Source organism: Pararge aegeria, chromosome 5 (genome assembly GCF_905163445.1).
Source record: "Pararge aegeria chromosome 5, ilParAegt1.1, whole genome shotgun sequence".
Classification (NCBI taxonomy): domain Eukaryota; kingdom Metazoa; phylum Arthropoda; class Insecta; order Lepidoptera; family Nymphalidae; genus Pararge; species Pararge aegeria.
In genome coordinates, this window is record NC_053184.1 from 10,831,359 (window position 1) to 10,849,404 (window position 18,046).

An 18,046-nucleotide genomic window follows, 5' to 3' on the forward strand; every position below is an offset into this window, starting at 1 on the left:
TGTTATGTAAAGACCTAACTTAAGTTACATTGCTAAACATTGTTTCTGTTGTACAAGCACTGTTCAACGCGGCCACCCCAAGACCACGATCAATCACACGCACTGCGAAACCTTTTCCTGTTGCTGAATCCGTCTAAACTTTCAAAATATGTCAAGATAGACTTAAGTGTTATCATAAAATTGGGCTGCAGTATAAATTCATATTAAATATACCAACAGTCATTCATTAGTATCTACCTGGGTCGTTAATTACAAGTTTTTTATTTTCCTCAATGACAAAGAAACTGTCGGCGAAAAGAAAAGTAGACAAGTGTCGTGACATGCACCCTCGAGCGTGCCGCGGCCGGGGCGAGGGCGGGGGGACGAAGGGGCGGCGCCCCCGGCCATCTGGCGCGCCCATTGGCCTTCCTGGGGGTGCAGCCCCGCCTCCTCCTCGAGGCTCGCCCTTATTGAATTAGGCTTATCATTCGATTTCAAGTGGGGCGAGCGCACGGTCCTCCGTGCCGGCAAAAACTATCCTAGCGATCCGATACCATCTGTAATCGGCATAATTCGATATACACAACCGCTCATCCAATTATGTGGCTGTGAGCCTTCGCGACCTCGTGTTAACTCGCGTGCCGCGCGGCGCGCCGCTCGAAGCGGCAGCTGGGTTTCTGGGCCGATGATAGGAAGTGTTTCGGGTAAATAGTTTGCAGTATGGAGTACGGGTACTTGAGCGGGGCCGGCGGCGGGTTTGACGGTGGCTGCCTGGGCTCAGGCGGCGGTGAGCTATCGTGGGGTGAGCTGGCCTCGTGCGGCCAGATGTCGCAGGCCGCCTACCGCTACCAGGGCATGCGGTACCAGCCGCCACCGCCACAGTGCGCGCGCCCGCAGGACGCAGCCATGAGGAATCATCACATATTCCCGCCGGCGATGAATCTGCAACGTAAGTCTTAACAGATCACGCAAATCTGTCTTCTGCTTATAGTCCATCAATTTGTACAGTTACAAAATAGCCAAATATCCCCCTAAAAAAAAAATAGGATTTTCGATACATGTGAATCCACAAAGATAAATGGATTCCTTTGTTTTTTAAAGGTAATTCAAGTTGTAATGTAGTCACAACTTCAAGTAATACTAACAATGCACGTATATTGTTTATGTTTAAAGTAAACAATATAAGTGTAGGTTCCAAATATATTTAATTCGAATTGTTTTGTGCTACGGAGCGTAGCATTCGTAGCAGGTGATAGCAAAATGCGTTTATATCTTTTACCGTTAGGTTCTTTTATGTTACTCTTTGTATTAACTACTTTTCATATTTGATATTATTATAAGTATACTTAATAAATCAATAATGTTATACAAGTATTTCTATTTAAGTACTTGAAATACATACAATAAATAAATACGCAGAAAGAATAGTTAAAGAAAGAATATTCTTTCTTTAACTATCAAATTACTCTGGCTTGTAGCAGCCAAGTACCATAGAAATAATTGTTATAACTTTTAAAGGACGAGTAAAATGGAACATGGATCTGTAAACTAATCACTATACCAACTATATCAAACTGACATTTTATTCCATAGACCTATCTTCATTTAGAAATTATAACCTAATAAAATATATGTATATCATTACTTAGACTTATTCTCCATATTGTAGAAAAAGTCTATGTAATGGAAGTTAAAACAATAAATTAAAGTATTGATTTATTATGATATCCTATTTTGCATTAATTAGGCATCAAACGCATTTATAGTTTGTTATTCGCTTGGGAACTACTTGAATCCCAAGCGTGTAACTTATACTACACTTAATTTAGAGGGCAGGTATGTGGATATAGGATGTGGCACCAGTGGCGTGCATAAAGGGTATGCACAGGGTATGCAGATGATACAAAATGAAGAAATCCAATACGAGTTATAAATACTCAAGGATAGGCTTATAACTTGTACTGGAGATTTTCTCTCCTCTATGCACGCACCAATATGTATTATCTAATAAACAGTTAAAGATAAATGAAAAAAAATGTAAAAATGCAGGTACAAATCTTGTACAACGAGTCACTAATCAATATTTGTTCTCTTGTCCTTTATAATCTGTTTAAATAGAAGGAAAAGGGTATTTAAATGTAATTTTTATTTAACATCTCACCTAACTGGTCAGCTAAGTTTGGTCGTCTCATACAATTTTTTTTTTATAAAAAAAGAGAAGAACAAAAGAGTCCTTCATAAAAAGTATTTTCATTTATTTTAAAGGATAGTGACTGATTGACTTATTGAATGGTATATCATCGCACCAATGGACTCGATTGGATTGATCTATTTGATCGATCGGATTTTATCCTATTCTACCCATGAGGCGGATAAAATACGATTACGGTTGTTAAAATTCATATGTTATTGAAGTAAAAGGAACGAAAAAATCATGTAGATTATTAAAAAGTCTTTATTCTATAATACTTATTTTAGAGATGAAAATAAATTTATTAGAGGTGTAAATAATTTGTTAATTTTTATTATTAATGTTATGTTATGTTTTTTTCTCTGAAATCTAGCTCTTGGGGGTTGAACTATATGATTTATCTATCCATAAACATTAGAATCCAATTATAAATACCTTTACTCTTTTATTATTTTTTTAATTTCTCAAACACTCTTAGGAAGGAAATGCAACGGGGTAGGAAGTTTTTTTTGAGAAAACTTACTTGAACAAAAACGTAGTTTGAAATCCTTTATATATTGTATATATAATACAATATATAAAGGATTTGAAACTTCACTAATAAAATATTTGTTTTTCACTCTCTTCGGGTCGTCATCTAACATGCCGCTATCTAACAAATGAACTGAAGTTGATAATTGCCGTTAGCCGGCTATCTGGACAAAGGCACTGATGGAATTCTTCTTACAAGTGATATCAGAAATTCTACAAAGTCGAGAGCTTCTGTAGAATAAAGGCCTCCAAATAACACATTTTAGTAGTTTCTATGTATTTTTAAAATTAAAGATGGTCAATATGCGAGGGAGATATTTTTAAATACAAAAGATATCTAAATAACTGTTTTCCTTGTATTTTTTTGTGTTGCAATAAAGTTTTTCTATTCTATTCTATAATTTATACTGGCAATATTTGGTCGCCTGGTGAACAAAAAAATATACATAATGTGTTCGAAGTTTACACTGCTCCCTTATAAAATAAAAATAAAAAATATTTCGCGGCGATTATTTTGTCCCTGGAAGATTATCACAACAAAATTATTTAGTGTATCATGGATTTTAATCTTTATTGTTGTTTTCATATTCCGTACTTAAAAAGTAGCTAACGCTTTGAATGAAATAGATTTCGCTTATAAAAATGTAAAGAATTAAAGCACTGCTTCAACTTAAATAACAAAAAAAATAGCGAAAGAAAAAGAAAAAGTCTGACTAACTAAATATTATAACGATTTCGCATCTAAGTAACTCGAAAGGGCTTTCTTTTTCGTTGGAATCCGGGCACAAAAGTCTATATCATCGACTAGTGTGGAAAAACTATTCGTTTCACATTAATTGAAATTTCAACCTTATCACTCAGTAGAATGAAAAAAAAATGAACAGCTAATTTGAAAATTGCCAAACTGAATTAAACATATTATTTGAAACCAGCTTTAGGTTCATATTTCAATAGACTTGCACTTGTAAATTAATTTGATAAATTTTAATGTTATATCAATATAGTTTTTTTATTTTATATTTTGTAACACAAACTGAGTTGAGTCTGTTTCGCCCTGAAAATATCACATGATATTTTGTAGAGTTGTGTCTTACACATCAATGTAAGAGATTTCTCTGTTCCTGGAGGTACTTAGTCCTGCTAAATGAGATTGACAGAATAGTCATAGTAAACATATATGACAATTTTCTAACTAAATGGTTATAAAACTGTAACAGATCGAATTGTACATTGAAGATATTATCAATATTATGAAATTCCACGCTGAAACTACTGAATTAAATGAAACTTTGCATGAGGAAGGATAAGGATAAGGATATAGGATTTATTCCAGTTTCTTTGGCAAAGAGGTGTCGGTGTGTAATGATTTTACACTATAATTCCTTCAAATGTAAACTGATTTTAATAATTATTTTTGTACTGAATAGGTTGTAATATTATTTAGGTTATGTGATTCAAGGTTTCTAATGGTAGGTGATTAAAGCTCCAAAAGCAAAAACAGATATATAAATATATGCCACACCTCAGATGTTTGTTTAAATAAGTTGTAGGAAGTTGCTTTGCTATATTTTATACCTCTGCTAAATATAGGTTTGTATATTTGGTGTTACCAATACGATTGAAGAAGTATTCAATTGTAATCAACTATGTAGCAGTACACTGCGTCCCGTAATTTGCGTGGGAGAAGCCGCGGGGCACAGCTTGTTATATATTCAGTAAAACATTATGTATATGTAGTGTAATGTGTAGGGCAAACAGCCGCAAATGATTCGGCGTTATAATCCTCCTCAGGCCTTTTATAATCGATTCTAAAGCCAACATTGTTATTTTTTTCATTTTTGTCTGTTTGTCTGTCTGTCTGTCTGTATCTTGACCGCCATACAATTTTTAAGAGAGTACATACATTTTCTGCGTGAATTTTCAGCTGCCCTGCCCTGCTGCTGTTAAAAATATCTTTTTTCAAAGTAGGCTCATAGATACGAGTAGCACTTATGATGCGTACATTACATAAAAATGAGTACATATCATTGAACCCATCAGTGCTAGCTCAGTTCCTCATGCTGCAGGCTCATTATTTGACTAATCTATAGATATCGCTTCCAATTCCATTAGTCAAGTCGGTAGGTACCTACTCTCATTTTATAAGACGAGAGAAGAGAGAGGATAAGAAAAGGATTCTTTACAATGTTCTTTATTCAACTAGCGCTAAAATACTAAGCACTTATGTATCATTTTATTAACTATTGCAGTTTATCAAAAAATGTTCCCAAAATTTTCCAAAGTTTAATAAATAAAATAAATCAATGGAATGAATCAATCATGCATGAATTCAATTGATTTGGGAATGTATTGATGATAATTGGATTTAAATATTAAAAAAAAACTGTCTTCACTGTATCTAAGTAATGGAATCTCATATTTTCCAGTTAATTTAAAAACCAAACTACTGAACCAAATTTGATATATTTTTTTAATGAAATTATATACTATATACTATACTATACTATACTATATATATACTACGACAAAAGTAAGCGTAGCTTGTGTTATGTGTACTGAGATGACTGATGAATATTTTTATGAATAATATTCATAAATACTTATAATATACATATAAACACCCAGACACTGAAAAACATTCATGCTCATCACACAAACATTTTCCAGTTGTGGGAATCGAACCCACGGCCTCCCACTCAGAAAGCAGGGTCGCTGCAATCTGCGCCAATGCGCCGAAATCGAAAGTATAAAGTAGGTACATCCTTTCAAATGAGTTTTTAAAATTGTTATGATTGCGTTCTAAGATAACAACCAAAAAAAACATCCTTCTTAAGCATTTCTCAGTAGAGCTTTTTGTGACAGAGCTCGTCCGGGGAAGTACTATCGCAGTGCTTTTTTATGCCACTAAACAGCCGGTCTGAAGGGTGTGGTTGCATATAACGCTTAATACGTACTCGAATTGATGGACACAAGGCGGCATGTACCAGGACGTGCTCCTTGTATGCCCTGTTGCTCAGTTTTATGGCTGCTGATCTTCTTGGTCCGTCAATTTTTGCCCTAGAAAAAAAACCTCCTTTTTAAAAATACTAAATTTTGATTTTAGCTACAGATTCTCGTTATACATGCTACTAGTATTTTCCAACTCAAAGTAACTGAATGATATCGATGACGAAAAATGACCTTGAGTTTTTGTCATTAATGAATAAATAAATAAATATACTACAATACACACATTGCCATCTAGCCCCATCGTGTATTATGGGTACTAAGATAGCTGTTGAATATTTTTATGAATATAATACATATAAATACTTATATACTAATATACAGATAAACACCCAGACACTGAAAAACAATCATGTTCATCACATAAACATTTTATCGAACCCACGGCCTAGGACACGGAGGGTCGCTGCCCACTGCGCCAGTCGGCCGTCGTAATGGGATCAATGCAAAAGTTTTCTGTAAATATAAAACATGCATATTAGTAATAACTACATAAACTTTTTAACATGTTATTCCCCTAGAATTCCAAAGTGAAATCGTTTTCATTCGCTGTACAAGTGTCGGATGATGGGGGAACCAGAACAAGGTTGCGACGTCACGAAACAAAGAGTGCTCTGGGCGGGCCGGGTGGTGAGGGGGCCAAGTTCCAGCCGCGTGAGCGATTGCGCTCCTAATTGGCGGCGGCGTCCACGAGAATCTTAGAGGGAGGACAGGACTGCGAGCCAGTCTTGCTTTTGCCTTGCGGATCTCAACCTGCGCCTTGCAGACTTCCTCCCCTCGAACTTTGCCTCACACCCGCGAGCACCCACGCAACAATAATTCTCTTCACGTAATCTTGAGTAAACCCGCCTTATGCCCGTTAATCACGCAGAAATTAATTACAAGTTTTGCGTATTAATTGTTGTACAATTACAAGAATTATATTGTGGTTGCGTTGCGATATCTGATTGCTGACGGTCTTTAGTTTAAACTGCTTAAATACAAACTGAATTTTGTTAAATTAAATAATTATTACGTATAATCCTGATGAGATACGTTTGTTTTAGTTTCTTCTTAGTTTTTATAACGCTTATGGATCTAAGAGATATAAATAAGATCCGTCCATGGTTGGAATATCTTAATTACTTTCAATTTTATCACAGAAAACTTTACTGTACCTAATGTTTTCATTGTAATACTACAAAATGTTACCACATTGAATTTAGGGAAATTCATGGTTGTATAAATATCGCCTATGCCTAAAACGGGGTTAAAACATTTAGAATAAGAGAACGGATCGTTACAACGCTTTTAGCTATTATACTTAATGTTTTCTTAGCTACGACGATGTTACCAACTTTAGCGAGGAACTACTGAATCATTAACAAGGTTTTCCAGTCCAAAAGACATCCTTGAATCCGGGTCTCCGAAACTTGTAGATTGAACACAATATTCGAAGTATATCGACGGATGTTTATTCGATTTGATTTGTAACGCAGAGGGAAAATTCCAATAGTTGGGTACGTATCCTAAACCAATATCGCCATTCCTATTCGCGTCGGCGCGCCTTTGCATGCAAGTGGACGGGTTAATTCAATTTGGTGGCACGGAGGGCAATATTTTATCGCATCATGTGATCTGTTCTGTCCCAGTAAGTATAGTATAGTAGAGTGGGTCATAAAAAAGGCAATATCTCACAGTCGAGCTGCGTCGCAAGCCGCGCTCGTAACTTCTACAATGTAGCGCCACACTCCACTAGAGATGCTGCTTTTATTTTTGGAAATGGTAATGTGATATGACAATGTGAATACATAGATTATTGTTTTTAGTTTTTATTACCCACCAAAGTTTATTAATTTGTATATAAGTTTTAATTGAGAAGGTGATAGATAAAGTCTTACTAACTTTTTACGTAAGACTTCACCCCTCTTTTTGAGGGACTTAGTGCGATCCCCAGCACATTTACTAACTTTTCGGAGTCAATTGGATTTTAAGCAATTATATTAAGATGTTCACTTGTATCAATGTTACAAGAAAACGTCCTTTATGCCACAGAGTACTCGATAATGTTCTCAAAAGCGTGCAAAGTTTCGCTTCTCATTCTAAGAGAAGGCCCGTGTCCTCTAGTATGTAGTAGTAATGGGTTGATAAGGATGATATAAGTTTGAAATTGAGTCATCACATTGATATAACTTATTTGGAAAGAATTCCTAAACAATTGATACATATTAAACATCCATTCCATCAAATACAAAGTTCTCTTTATTTCAGAATTAGAGTAACATCTTTGACAACTTTCCCCCGCTTATTGCAGGCCTGCTAATTGTTATAAGGTATATAGAGTATATATAGATTTTTTTTTAATAGCCACATTTACTTCAATACGGATTGGGGACTATAAACTATTTTAGAAGGGCATTATAAGTTAATTCAAAAGCTACACTTGATTTGATGTTATCCGTGTAGTAGTGCGTAAGGTATAAGTAGTTATACTATATTGGTACAAAATGAAAAGATAATATTGTTGTAATCATTCTTACACCGTTTTACGAGTGCCCACGTCCCGTCGTCGAGAGGAAAATTTAACTTCGGTTTCAGAGTGCCTGTTTTATTGCTGCAATTGCGGGAATTTACCTACATGTTTATTTGCAAATATAACATATATTGGCATTTTGTATCACTCTTATCTTTTTACAGCTTTACGTACTTTTGTTCCATGATCGGATTAAGTTTTACGCTTGAGATAATGTTTATTGTTTAATTACGCTTTTTATTGTTGGTCATGAGTATTTTTCATATATATGTATATATTTAACTGACCTCAACAATTTCACTTTCCAAACGAATATCTGTCGCTACCATAAAGTTAAACAGTTCAACTCTTTATTAACAAAATGATGCAAATACAAGTAGATCACAAACACTTATTGAGCAGCACGGTGAGTCCAAGCTTTTGATCCAAGCGGAGGCACGAAGCGGAGGCATTTATGATGATGGTGATGATGATAAAATAAAATTTGAAATTTAGTTTGGTTAACAAAGGTGACAAAACGACAGACGTCTGAATTTTTTTCAACAGAACGCTTTCTGCTCCTTTTAGACCTCCATTAATCCTAACCCTTCCTGCGCAATATGCCGCGATGACGCGCCGACAACGCCTGCATTATGGATGTTGGCGAACTTTGCGCGTGACGCGAGAAAAATGAACCACGGCTTTCTGACGGATAGCGAAACGATTTACTAACTCCTCGCTTTGATACCTCGGTTGTGCAAATTTTCTAGCTGGTTTCTTTTACGGGTAGTGTATTTTTTTCCGAAGAGTAAATTAAATTAAATGTTTCAATGATTTTTGATGATCTTTGGCTACATTTGTTTGTTGTAAAAATATGCTTCGAGAGACAAGTGTCTATTTCTCTAAATCTATTAATCTAACTTGTTATTTAATATCTCAAACTTAGAAATAATAAACATCCATTCAATCTTCCATTTTAAAGAAGTAGTCTCAGATATCATTTTCTTTCAACTCGTACCAGATGTACTCGAGCCAATCCGAAAATTCGCCCACGGTACAGACAGACAGACAAAGAATCCCAAACTTCTTTATTGTATATATGTATAAGCCAAATAAAAGGTTATATCGAAATCTCGGACCGACACTAATTTTATTTATTTTGATACATTAATAAACAGTGCAGTTACGCTAGGTAAATGGGCTCGATAACGTAATTTTATCATCAATGGGAAATCTTAAGTGTGGAAAATTATTTAACCAAAAGTTTAAGAATCACAGAAAAGCATTGAATTCGTAACAAAATACGACTAATAAGAGCATCTGGCTGAGCTTTATATTAATATATAAAGTAGTCAAATTATAATTTACTATACTATTTAGTTATCTATGTAAGTTCTCTTTTAAACAATTCATCAAAAGATACCCAAGTGTAAATGCAGTAGATTCTCCAGGCCCCCTCAAGTCGCTCCGTCTTATAATTAGCGGAACATTGCCGGGTGGAACAGGTGGGGGTGTAAAGGGTGGTAGGGGGATTCATGGATCATATCACCTGTGAATTAATCGGCGTCTGACGATTAATTAGCACCACGTGCTCCGCTTAATGAGTTTATACGTAAGCCAACGTATTTGGCGTAACTATGAGACATAGTTTTAGCAACTTGTTTTTTTTAGTTTATAAATTTTGACTGCAACAGGGGGGATCCTGGTGCATTTGTCTTATATTTGGGAGGTCCCAAATTCGATCCCCAGCAGGGGCTTTATGGAAATTTATAATTTCTGCTGTCTCACCAGTCTGGTCAGGTGCTACTGATATCTACGGCCGCACAGCGTTTTAGGGGTTCCGTTACAATGTCACGTAGAAACAGATAATGTGGTATGGCTTGTAATACCACCCTAATCGGTAAACAAGGGCGTACAGTATTTTGTATATTAGAAGATAATTTTTTTTATTAGCTGTTGCCCGCGACGTGTGTCCCAGTTTTTTTTTTGAAAGCATATTTTTAAATTGTGAATTTTTGTAAAAAAATCTGGTTTAGTTATGAAAAAGAACTTTTTTCAATTATTTTTTGTTTAGGTCTCCTTAATTTTTTTAACTTGCGATAAGTTTTACAATAAATGTCCGACTGGAATAAAGAGATGGTGATTACAAAAAAAACCACCCTGCTAAGTTTGCTGTGGGCTTTTTTAGACCAGGACACGTTTGGAACCCTCGTAGCTTTAGTTTTAAGTTTACGAACATGGTTATCTCCATCATCTCACTACCGTGTAATTCTCATGAAAACGCATCAAAAGTGCTAGTGAATAAAGATATTTTTGACTTTGACTTTTACTTAATACTATAATATTACATAGTACACTAATATTATAGTATTAAGTTTAACTTACTTTTATTTCTACCGGCGATCTAACAAAATTGCTATTGGGAGTTAACTATTATACTTAGACATGTTCCTCGCGGACCTTTTTTAGGTTAAAATAAGTACTTTAATTATTAATAGATACACAATGTTTATGTATCATCATTAGATTTCTCAGCGCACGCCAAGTTATGAAATTTATAGGAAGCATTTTGCTGCTTTAGGTTAATGAAAATAAATAACAGCCTTTGTTACTACTTTCTTTTGGTGAAGAAATGGTTAAAATCAGACCAGTACTTTCGGAGCCTATTGGATACCAAGAAACAAACAATTCAAAAAATGTTTTCCCTCTTTAATATTAGTATAGAGCATAGCAAGCACATAAGAGTAGAATGATGCTAAGTTTTCTGGAAGTGAAAGTAACATGGTTATTGGTTATATTATAAGAAACCCATAACTAATTCCTCCTTTACCTGATAATTAAATTCGCACAAACGCCCGGTTCTATGTGAAACTCTTGGCTGATGAATTTATGCTAATAGTACAGGTTGTATGTGTTGGATACTTATTTTATTTTCAGCGGCGTCCAAACAAAACAGAATTTCAATGGTTTGGCTATCTAAAATGAAAATACTCGCATAATATATAGACCAATAGTCAAAGTTCATCAACTATTTTTTATGATGGCAGATCAGAATGCAGTGGTCACCACCCCTTCTCCTTTTCCCGCAGGTGTCGTGCGAGGCGACTAAGGGAATGCAACTGAGAACAGGCCGCAGCGTCCTCTATGCTACTATGCTATAAATAAAACTCTATCCCTAATATATTACCAATATGGCTTTTACGAGCCTCTTCTATCGTAACATAGTACATAGTATGTCAGGCAGTTCATAAAAAGCTGCCATCGGTTCCGAATATTTACCGTACGCAGTCCCAGTAGTCTTTCGGGACGATCTATAAAATTATAAAGGTCGCAATAACAATGAGAGCTCCCGCCTGACCCACGATCTGCAAACTCGAATTAAACGTCATAAGAACAGAAACATCTTGGCGAGATCCTCTTCATTAGGTTTCGTAAATTGCGGGGGGAGGCGACGCGCGGGCAGTGACACGCTCCCCGCACCCTGCAACCCGCGCTCCCCCTCTATTAATAATGCAAATGAGACCGCAGCTCGCCCAAGAAGCGAGTCTCGATTAATTCCGGTTCATTTGAGGTAATTGTCGCTGCGATGCGGTCTGCGGTTCACCCGTACGTCCGCACGGCTAATGTCTAAACAGCTTCATGAGATTTTACTTTATGCCTCTGGTAATGGGTTTAGACATCAACGACTATACCATATTGTTTATGCTATCTTAGTAAGCCAGACTGAAATAATTCATAATTGACCTAACATACATTGTTCTAAAAGTAATTCAATAGTAACAACGTTCATGGTATCCGAGAGCAAACTTTTAACAAAGGCAAGCCATTTATGATTGTGCTAAATCGTGTGCATATTCTTTGATGAATAAAATAGGATAATTAATAAATACCAATATAATAAAAGTGAAACTAGATCAGATATTTGAATCGAATAGACCTTGTCGGAATTTGGGATTGCTTTTATCCTTTAGTGTATCCTGTAGATACTATTAAGCCTACAAAAGCAAAGGTTTCTACTAATTTCTATAGGTTTTATTGCTTAACATTATTTTCTGTTATATAGTACTATTTTACATTCGATCCATTTTACCATTGCTACGTTCACAATCAAATAAATAGTTCTTTGATCAATTATTATTATTAAACTTTAACAGTACTAGGAGCACCTTTTATTCACAATGATAATGACATTTAGTTTTTGCGTCTAATCACACTGTAAGACTTCTTACTAATTTTGTTTGGGTTTACGGCTTTCTGTCCATGAAGAATACGTTTGCAAAAAAACTATATTCAGTAGATGTTATATTGTTTAAACCATAGAATAAACAACAACTTGACTTTGGCGTTATCTAGATATATAAAAATAACCAACATAGCGCGTAGCTTGTAGAACGAGTAGAACAACAAAAGAGTGCATTTCCTTACGTAGCAAGGCGTAGCGGCGTAGCTACGATCGATACTAACACGCGACATGCCACCGCTACGGGGTTTCTATCTTTTTCTTTATTTTTTCTATACTAGCCAGTGATATGTTATTACTTGTAGAGTAGTCACTGCCTCACAAAAACTGGAGACCTCCCAGTCTAGGTTGATTATTTAAAAAGGTCTATTCGTTTTAAGTTGCATATGCCAGGGTCGCCTTTATGATCCCTAATACTATAAGGTCTATCCATCAATGTATATATATTATTAATATATATATATTAATCACTGATCGTATTTTACTATTCTGATTCAAGCATTTGTTATATAACATGAATGTAATATTTAAATTACTGACAAGTGTTTTTATTTGTGTTGCCTTTGCAACAACCTACATTACGTTAGTAATTCTTCCATATTTTAACAGTTCTTCTAATAACTGTAAAGTGTTCCCATCACTTTTTATCACATACTATTACAAAAATAGCTTATTTAGGTGATAAAAAATACTGATAAAAATAATCTATACTAAATGGTTCAACATGGACATTGGACATGGTACCGAGAACGCTGTAAAAGAAAGGTATTTTCTATTGTTTTAATAATATCAAGTATGATAATGCTGTGTGTAATGATATATTTATATCTAGTCCCAAAATCATAAGTAACTAATTTTATTGTCTGACTGGCAGTTTTTTAAAATTTCGTTCAGTTTCCTATGCACGCTTTTACCACTATTTTACACATATCTTCATTGACATACCGCGTCTTGTCACTCACCCACACAATTACCACGTTTGCTTGGCTCTTAAGAGTCATGCCATGATGATTAAAATAATATAAATTTCTTAAGAATTGGGCCAAAAGATTTATCAAATTCGACTCATAGTTCAATAGATAACTACATTTTGCGAAATAAACTTATATCCCCTCTTTGACCCTGCTGGAGGAATCATGTACTATAAATAAATGGCGAGGATATGATCAAGCTATTCACCTGATGTTAAGTGAAACCATCGCCTCAGAATATCAACAGCACCAGAGGAACCGCCAATGTGTTGCCAGCCTTTGCGACACTTGTTTATCTGCCGCTTAAATAATCCCACATCGAAATGAAGTAAAAAGACCGCGGATGGAAGTTGGTTTCACAATTTGCATGTTCGTGGGAGAAAAGATCTACTTTAATGGACAGCCGAAGAACTCCAGCCATCCAGGTTGTGGGGATGCAATACGTTTGCGGCGCATAGTACGATCAGACTTTGATCATCAGAGAATAGCGAGGGGAATATCAGCCTTAACAACTCTTCTCACCTCTTTTATAATCCTGGAACATCTAGTTATTTTACTATTTTATAGTCTTCTTGAAAGTCTGGGTTAACAAGAAGGTTATATAAAAAAATATTTTTTAAATCATAATGATTAGCGCGAGCAACCAAAAAACCTTCAACATTATTATTAGCAAATACATTAGTTTCATAGTTGAATTATTTTGGAGGGTAAATGAATCCTACATAACAACATTATGAAAAGGAATAATTAGTTAATATATACAAAAATATACCTACCATAAAAAATTAAGCTTACATAATAATGGGGCCCAAAAATACGCTCCTGCTTAATTAAAACGGCAAACAGTGTTTACATTTATAAACAGTAGGTACGTTTACGATGTAGGTATCCCGTGAGTACCTACCGTACCGAGGGCGCAGTCGGAGGGGAGACAAAAATGGCCGCCTCGCCATGTACTTTTTCTCCCATTCACCATAACAGATCAAAGAGATCGTATTTAAGATATCTTCGCTTTTATGTATCCTCTATGTGGTCAATGGTTTTGTTAAACTTTTTTGCTTTCCTATCAATAATTATTACTGCTACGTTTAATGGAAATAAAATCTACGTGATTTCAATAGCTGCCTGTCTCGTATGCGTAATTAGACTTGTAGACAACACTAGGACATATACTCGTAAAGTCTAAGGATGATGATATTTTCAGAGCATTCATTTTAAATACGTGATTATGTATATTAGATTATTATTATTTTAATTTGTTTGATGACGCGTTAGCGCGTTTTTTAGGTACCGATTATGAGTACAGAATTAATATTCCTGCTGTACTCTTAACAGGTCAGCCAGGTAACCATCTTAGACTGCATGAGTCAAAGGCTAACTTGTAGGGGAATAAAAATAAAAGTTAAAACCTCAAATTTTTCCTGAAAGTATCAAAATGTTTTTTTTTTGTTACAGCGGGTCTTCCATACAAAGTGTACGGTGGGCATGAGGGCTCACTAACGGAAAAACGCAAACAGAGAAGGATTCGGACTACTTTTACTTCGGCGCAGCTCAAAGAGTTAGAAAGAGCTTTCCAGGAGACGCATTACCCCGACATCTATACGAGAGAAGAAATAGCTATGAAAATCGATCTGACTGAAGCAAGAGTACAGGTAAGCTGATTTTTAATATGTGTAACACCATTTTTTAAAAACATTCATCAGTTGTTTTCTCAAGTTTATAAACTACACCGAGGTACTTTGTATGTGGAGAGAAACGTAAGGTGTCACGCGAATACTTTATCGACCTTTTGACCTTTAAATCCAATTATTTTCTTACCTTTCTATAAGACACATGTAAACAACCTTTTCGTTACTTTTTAAGTGTAAAGTTTGTTTTAAATTGGCCATTAACCGCCATTTCACTTCAATTTCGCCTATGGATCCACAGAATAAATGCAGCACCTTAAGTCATCTTAAGACTCTTTCTCCTTTAAACTGCGCTCCATTTCATTTCTGTCCTATAACTCCGGCTGAGGTAAAAAAACATGTCCTGGCAATTAAGTCCAATGCTACTGGGTGTGACGGAATTAACCGCAAAATGATTTTTCTTCTCCTAGATACTGTGGCGCCAGTACTTTCGCATATTTTTAATTTCTCTTTATCTTCTGGAGAGTTTCCTAAATCTTGGCGTAAAGCTCACATTATTCCTATACCTAAGGCTAAAAATCCAATTTCTTTCTCTCAGTATCGCCCTATCTCCATTCTTCCCTTTTTATCTAAAGTATTGGAGCGCATCGTGCATTTCCAGCTTAACTCTTTCCTGGTCAATAACAATATCCTCAGTCCGTATCAGTCCGGTTTTAGACGCGGCCATAGTACTGTAACTGCTCTTGTTAAAGTTTGTGACGATATACGTGCTAATATGGACAATCAGCTTATTACAATCCTTGCTTTATTAGATTTCAGCAATGCCTTCAACACTGTGGATTTTGATATCCTCCTTGCTATTCTCAAATCCATTAACATCTCAGAGGCAGCTATTGATTGGTTCCATAGCTACTTAAATGGACGTCAGCAATGTGTTTATACTTGACTACGCTGACTCATGCTATCCTGATCTTACCGAAGAACTGCTGAACAAACTCGAGCGCCTACAAAATTTATGTATCCGGTTTGTTTTTGGACTGCGTAAATTTGACCACATTTCGGAGTACCGGGTTAGACTTAAATGGCTGCCGATCAGATTGCGTCGTGAACTTCATCTCCTCTCATTCTTGTACTCTATCCTAAATAATCCAGTTACACCCTCGTACCTTAAATACCGTTTTCGCTATATTTCTGATTCTGCCTCACATACTGACCTCCGATCTCGGCACGATAACCGCCTGGTACTCCCATTTTGCAAAACCAAGTTCTTCGGTAACTCTTCCACTTTTAAGGCTGTTGTTCTTTGGAATAATTTGCCTGCTGACATCCGTAAAAGTCAATCCCTTCCCATATTTAAATGTCGTCTTAAAGACTACTATCTGTCTTTGAGTGAAGTAATTTGAACAAATATCGTAATTAATGTGTTTTTTTTTTGTATTTTTCTTTTTTCATTATTTAATTATGTATGTATTTATATATATATTTATTATATATGTATTTATATATTTATTTATATTATATGTATGTCTATTTATTGCCGAATATATATGTATATTATATGTAGTATAATTGCACTATCCCGCTCTCTTGCAGCTTTTCCTTCTGTCAGAGGTTGCCTGTAAGAGATTGCTTGCAGCAATAAGGCCGCCTTTGCATGCCTACAATTCTTGTTGTTGTTTATTCTATATTTTATGTATATTCTGATGTTTGTGTGCAATAAAGTATTTCTTCTTCTTCTTCTTCTTCTAAATTGGTAAGAAAATAATATAAACACACTAATAAAAAGAAATCTCGATTTGTTTTCTTCCTTGTTATATATATTTTTCACACATGTTTATTTTATATTTAAAAAAATATTTTACACATAACGTAATGAAAAGATTAAAATTAAATATTTAAAATATCGGACAGGAAAAAATGGTGTGTACTTTTTGCAGCGCAGTAGATTCTTTTTTGTACCACATGAATTAAGTTTTTGTACAGTACACAGTAATTTAAGTTGAGTTTTACATTATCAATATTAATTTATTATTTACTTGATTTACTTCCTTTATATTTTACGTAGTAAATATACATAATATTACAAGTAACTATTAATTTTAATAATGATTACCACTTCTTTACATTCCAAAATCATATCTTCATGAAAATTTTAAAAATGCGATATTGAATTGTAAAGATAGGTACCTAAAAACCTAAAAACGTGGCAACTTTTGGTGCATTTGAATTATTTGATTAAATATTGAACGTGCTTAGATACGTTGATTTTGAAAACGTAAGCATGCAAACATTTATTGATTTAATGGAGTAAAGTAATCAAAATATATCGTGCTCCCGCAGGGCCGACAAAAAAAAGCAAGCTTTTTCGCTCTGTCCGTCACTGTATTTCCACAGTCCAATTAGTGTCCGGTAATTCGGCTGCGGCTGACGGTGCCTTGCCAAAAAAACGTAGCAGACGCGGTTAGCTGTTAATTTCATAATAGGCGCTCATTTTTATGTGAGGCGGCGCTGGCTGCGACGTTCATTCTTGCTCCTATTGAATATTTAATACGGCAGAATCGGGTGAGTGGAGCGAGAACTGATCACGTCTCGCCGCAAGCGACCCGCTGGTGACTCCGTACTAATCTCATATTCTGGATGACGATGCCCGAGACAGGATATTCTTTTTCATAAACATTCTTATGATTGTGACCGGAATTGAATTTAGAACTTCAGTAGGTATTATTTTATAGCGATAGAATGCTTCGGAAATCTACCTTATATCTTGATATAATATTATCTACTGCATTCAATTACTACTACTACTACTAATAATTTAAATAATTAATTTTACACCTTTCTGGTTATAAAAATGTATATTCGGATTTCAGAAGTTATTCTTTTTCATTTAATTTACTAAAAGCTGAAAACTTGGCTAGTTTTCACTGTAGCTCATCAGTTTGATATTCCACATTTTACAAAGCACTCTCACATGAAATGAAATAACGTTATGTAAAAAATTTCAAGTCA

At 35.2% G+C, this 18,046-nt stretch overlaps 1 protein-coding gene across 1 annotated transcript in view; it reads left to right on the plus strand.

Moving 5' to 3' along the window:
* The first annotated feature begins 699 nt into the window (after nt 1-699).
* Nucleotides 700-18,046, plus strand: part of LOC120623817 (paired mesoderm homeobox protein 2B-like) — a 50,866-nt gene continuing 33,519 nt past the window's right edge. The window contains exons 1-2 of the mRNA XM_039890075.1: nt 700-928; nt 14,865-15,061. Of these exons, the coding sequence (XP_039746009.1) occupies nt 700-928; nt 14,865-15,061 (426 nt within the window). The remainder of the gene's footprint in view (nt 929-14,864; nt 15,062-18,046) is intronic.